At 43.1% G+C, this 5000-nt stretch overlaps 1 protein-coding gene and 2 long non-coding RNA genes across 13 annotated transcripts in view; 1 reads left to right on the top strand and 2 right to left on the bottom strand.

Annotated features, from left to right (window-relative positions):
• The window catches only part of LOC138200810 (uncharacterized), a 6857-nt gene extending 4391 nt beyond the window's left edge, over positions 1–2466 (bottom strand). Inside the window, exons 1-2 of one of the 5 annotated variants that reach the window (XR_011178434.1) lie at positions 2372–2466; positions 1–2315 (exon numbers count right to left, since the gene is read on the bottom strand). The exon at positions 1–2315 is cut by the window's left edge and continues 289 nt beyond it. This is a non-coding gene — a long non-coding RNA (uncharacterized lncRNA). The other 4 variants (XR_011178433.1, XR_011178431.1, XR_011178432.1 and 1 more) reach the window with 4 other exon arrangements.
• Positions 1–5000, top strand: part of LOC138200809 (uncharacterized protein C7orf57-like) — a 17425-nt gene that overhangs the window by 233 nt on the left and 12192 nt on the right. Inside the window, 1 exon segment of the mRNA XM_069153707.1 lies at positions 56–102. Coding sequence (XP_069009808.1) covers positions 56–102 — 47 coding nt within the window.
• On the bottom strand, positions 2537–4796 carry LOC138200811 (uncharacterized). Of its 7 annotated transcripts, none has more exons than XR_011178435.1 (3): positions 3898–4796; positions 2969–3785; positions 2537–2769 (listed from the first exon to the last, which is right to left on the bottom strand). It is a non-coding gene; the product is annotated as an uncharacterized lncRNA (long non-coding RNA). The 7 variants fall into 7 exon arrangements; XR_011178441.1 differs by having other exon boundaries at positions 2969–3628; positions 3882–4796; XR_011178437.1 differs by having other exon boundaries at positions 3870–4796.

Here is a 5000-nt window from a genome sequence, read left to right on the forward strand (position 1 = left end):
TGTCAAGCTAACGTTGTGGAGGTTCACTGTTCCGGGTTGTTTCCGTTTCCACCAGACAACCTGCAGTCCTCACGACCACCGATGTCCACCCACCTAAATCTGGTTAGTACCTGTTTACACACTGACTCTGGTTAGTACCTGTTTATACACTGACTCTGGTTAGTACCTGTTTACACACTGACTCTGGTTAGTACCTGTTTATACACTGACTCTGGTTAGTACCTGTTTATACACTGACTCTGGTTAGTACCTGTTTATACACTGACTCTGGTTAGTACCTGTTTACACACTGACTCTGGTTAGTACCTGTTTACACACCTGAATCTGGTTAGTACCTGTTTATACACTGACTCTGGTTAGTACCTGTTTACCCACCTAAATCTGGTTAGTACCTGTTTACACACTGACTCTGGTTAGTACCTGTTTATACACTGACTCTGGTTAGTACCTGTTTACACACTGACTCTGGTTAGTACCTGTTTACACACCTGAATCTGGTTAGTACCTGTTTATACACTGACTCTGGTTAGTACCTGTTTACCCACCTAAATCTGGTTAGTACCTGTTTACACACTGACTCTGGTTAGTACCTGTTTATACACTGACTCTGGTTAGTACCTGTTTACACACTGACTCTGGTTAGTACCTGTTTATACACTGACTCTGGTTAGTACCTGTTTACACACCTGAATCTGGTTAGTACCTGTTTACACACTGACTCTGGTTAGTACCTGTTTATACACTGACTCTGGTTAGTACCTGTTTACACACTGACTCTGGTTAGTACCTGTTTACACACCTGAATCTGGTTAGTACCTGTTTACACACTGACTCTGGTTAGTACCTGTTTATACACTGACTCTGGTTAGTACCTGTTTACACACTGACTCTGGTTAGTACCTGTTTATACACTGACTCTGGTTAGTACCTGTTTACACACTGACTCTGGTTAGTACCTGTTTACACACCTGAATCTGGTTAGTACCTGTTTACACACTGACTCTGGTTAGTACCTGTTTATACACTGACTCTGGTTAGTACCTGTTTACACACTGACTCTGGTTAGTACCTGTTTACACACCTGAATCTGGTTAGTACCTGTTTACACACTGACTCTGGTTAGTACCTGTTTATACACTGACTCTGGTTAGTACCTGTTTACACACCTGAATCTGGTTAGTACCTGTTTACACACTGACTCTGGTTAGTACCTGTTTACCCACCTAAATGTGGTTAGTACCTGTTTACACACTGACTCTGGTTAGTACCTGTTTATACACTGACTCTGGTTAGTACCTGTTTACACACTGACTCTGGTTAGTACCTGTTTACACACCTGAATCTGGTTAGTACCTGTTTACACACTGACTCTGGTTAGTACCTGTTTATACACTGACTCTGGTTAGTACCTGTTTACACACCTAAATCTGGTTAGTACCTGTTTACACACTGACTCTGGTTAGTACCTGTTTATACACTGACTCTGGTTAGTACCTGTTTACACACTGACTCTGGTTAGTACCTGTTTACACACTGACTCTGGTTAGTACCTGTTTACACACCTGAATCTGGTTAGTACCTGTTTACACACTGACTCTGGTTAGTACCTGTTTACACACTGACTCTGGTTAGTACCTGTTTACACACCTGAATCTGGTTAGTACCTGTTTACACACTGACTCTGGTTAGTACCTGTTTACACACCTGAATCTGGTTAGTACCTGTTTATACACTGACTCTGGTTAGTACCTGTTTACACACTGACTCTGGTTAGTACCTGTTTACACACCTGAATCTGGTTAGTACCTGTTTACACACTGACTCTGGTTAGTACCTGTTTATACACTGACTCTGGTTAGTACCTGTTTACACACTGACTCTGGTTAGTACCTGTTTACACACCTGAATCTGGTTAGTACCTGTTTACACACTGACTCTGGTTAGTACCTGTTTATACACTGACTCTGGTTAGTACCTGTTTACACACCTGAATCTGGTTAGTACCTGTTTACACACTGACTCTGGTTAGTACCTGTTTACCCACCTAAATGTGGTTAGTACCTGTTTACACACTGACTCTGGTTAGTACCTGTTTATACACTGACTCTGGTTAGTACCTGTTTACACACTGACTCTGGTTAGTACCTGTTTACACACCTGAATCTGGTTAGTACCTGTTTACACACTGACTCTGGTTAGTACCTGTTTATACACTGACTCTGGTTAGTACCTGTTTACACACCTAAATCTGGTTAGTACCTGTTTACACACTGACTCTGGTTAGTACCTGTTTATACACTGACTCTGGTTAGTACCTGTTTACACACTGACTCTGGTTAGTACCTGTTTACACACTGACTCTGGTTAGTACCTGTTTACACACCTGAATCTGGTTAGTACCTGTTTACACACTGACTCTGGTTAGTACCTGTTTACACACCTGAATCTGGTTAGTACCTGTTTACACACTGACTCTGGTTAGTACCTGTTTACACACCTGAATCTGGTTAGTACCTGCTTATACACTGACTCTGGTTAGTACCTGTTTACACACTGACTCTGGTTAGTACCTGTTTACACACTGACTCTGGTTAGTACCTGTTTACACACCTGAATCTGGTTAGTACCTGTTTACACACTGACTCTGGTTAGTACCTGTTTACACACCTGAATCTGGTTAGTACCTGTTTATACACTGACTCTGGTTAGTACCTGTTTACACACTGACTCTGGTTAGTACCTGTTTACACACCTGAATCTGGTTAGTACCTGTTTACACATCGACTCTGGTTAGTACCTGTTTACACACTGACTCTGGTTAGTACCTGTTTACACACCTAAATCTGGTTAGTACCTGTTTATACACTGACTCTGGTTAGTACCTGTTTACACACCGGAATCTGGTTAGTACCTGTTTACACACCTAAATCTGGTTAGTACCTGTTTACACACTGACTCTGGTTAGTACCTGTTTACACACTGACTCTGGTTAGTACCTGTTTACACACCTGAATCTGGTTAGTACCTGTTTATACACTACATCTGGTTAGTACCTGTTTACACACTGACTCTGGTTAGTACCTGTTTATACACTACATCTGGTTAGTACCTGTTTACACACTGACTCTGGTTAGTACCTGTTTATACACTACATCTGGTTAGTATCTGTTTACACACCTGAATCTGGTTAGTACCTGTTTACACACTGACTCTGGTTAGTACCTGTTTACACACCTGAATCTGGTTAGTACCTGTTTATACACTACATCTGGTTAGTACCTGTTTATACACTACATCTGGTTAGTACCTGTTTATACACTGACTCTGGTTAGTACCTGTTTATACACTACATCTGGTTAGTACCTGTTTATACACTGACTCTGGTTAGTACCTGTTTACACACTGACTCTGGTTAGTACCTGTTTATACACTACATCTGGTTAGTACCTGTTTACACACCTGAATCTGGTTAGTACCTGTTTACACACTGACTCTGGTTAGTACCTGTTTACACACTGACTCTGGTTAGTACCTGTTTATACACTACATCTGGTTAGTACCTGTTTATACACTGACTCTGGTTAGTACCTGTTTATACACTGACTCTGGTTAGTACCTGTTTACACACCTGAATCTGGTTAGTACCTGTTTACACACCGACTCTGGTTAGTACCTGTTTACACACTGACTCTGGTTAGTACCTGTTTATACACTACATCTGGTTAGTACCTGTTTACACACTGACTCTGGTTAGTACCTGTTTACACACTGACTCTGGTTAGTACCTGTTTATACACTACATCTGGTTAGTACCTGTTTATACACTGACTCTGGTTAGTACCTGTTTATACACTACATCTGGTTAGTACCTGTTTATACACTGACTCTGGTTAGTACCTGTTTACACACCTGAATCTGGTTAGTACCTGTTTACACACTGACTCTGGTTAGTACCTGTTTATACACTGACTCTGGTTAGTACCTGTTTATACACTGACTCTGGTTAGTACCTGTTTATACACTACATCTGGTTAGCACCTGTTTACACACTGAATCTGGTTAGTACCTGTTTACACACTGACTCTGGTTAGTACCTGTTTATACACTGACTCTGGTTAGTACCTGTTTACACACTGAATCTGGTTAGTACCTGTTTACACACTCCATCTGGTTAGTACCTGTTTATACACTACATCTGGTTAGTACCTGTTTATACACTACATCTGGTTAGTACCTGTTTATACACTGACTCTGGTTAGTACCTGTTTATACACTGATTCTGGCTAGTACCTGTTTATACACTGACTCTGGTTAGTACCTGTTTATACACTACATCTGGTTAGTACCTATTTATACACTACATCTGGTTAGTACCTGTTTATACACTCCATCTGGTTAGTACCTGTTTATACACTCCATCTGGTTAGTACCTGTTTATACACTACATCTGGTTAGTACCTGTTTATACACTCCATCTGGTTAGTACCTGTTTATACACTACATCTGGTTAGTACCTGTTTATACACTCCATCTGGTTAGTACCTGTTTATACACTGACTCTGGTTAGTACACCTGTTGGGCCGGTTCCGTTTACCGTCCTCACCGGGGGAACCGACAACCATGTCGTTCCTGTAACTACGTTTTGTGAGACTTTTTGAGCTCCTACCCGCCTGGGACCGGGTCCTCTCCCCCTGGTACCGGGTCCTCTCCCCCTGATCCGGGTCCTCTCCCCCTGGTACCGGGTCCTCTCCCCCTGATCCGGTCCTCTCCCCCTGGTACCGGGTCCTCTCCCCCTGGTACCGGGTCCTCTCCCCCTGATCCGGGTCCTCTCCCCCTGGTACCGGGTCCTCTCCCCCTAGTACTGGGTCCTCTCCCCCTGGTACCGGGTCCTCTCCCCCTGGTACCGGGTCCTCTCCCCCTGATCCGGTCCTCTCCCCCTGGTACCGGGTCCTCTCCCCCTGATCCGGTCCTCTCCCCCTGGTACCGGGTTCCCTCCCCCT

Source organism: Embiotoca jacksoni, unplaced genomic scaffold, assembly GCF_022577435.1.
Source record: "Embiotoca jacksoni isolate LCO1_2020_lvr unplaced genomic scaffold, fEmbJac1.0.p SCAF_2, whole genome shotgun sequence".
Taxonomy (NCBI): domain Eukaryota; kingdom Metazoa; phylum Chordata; class Actinopteri; family Embiotocidae; genus Embiotoca; species Embiotoca jacksoni.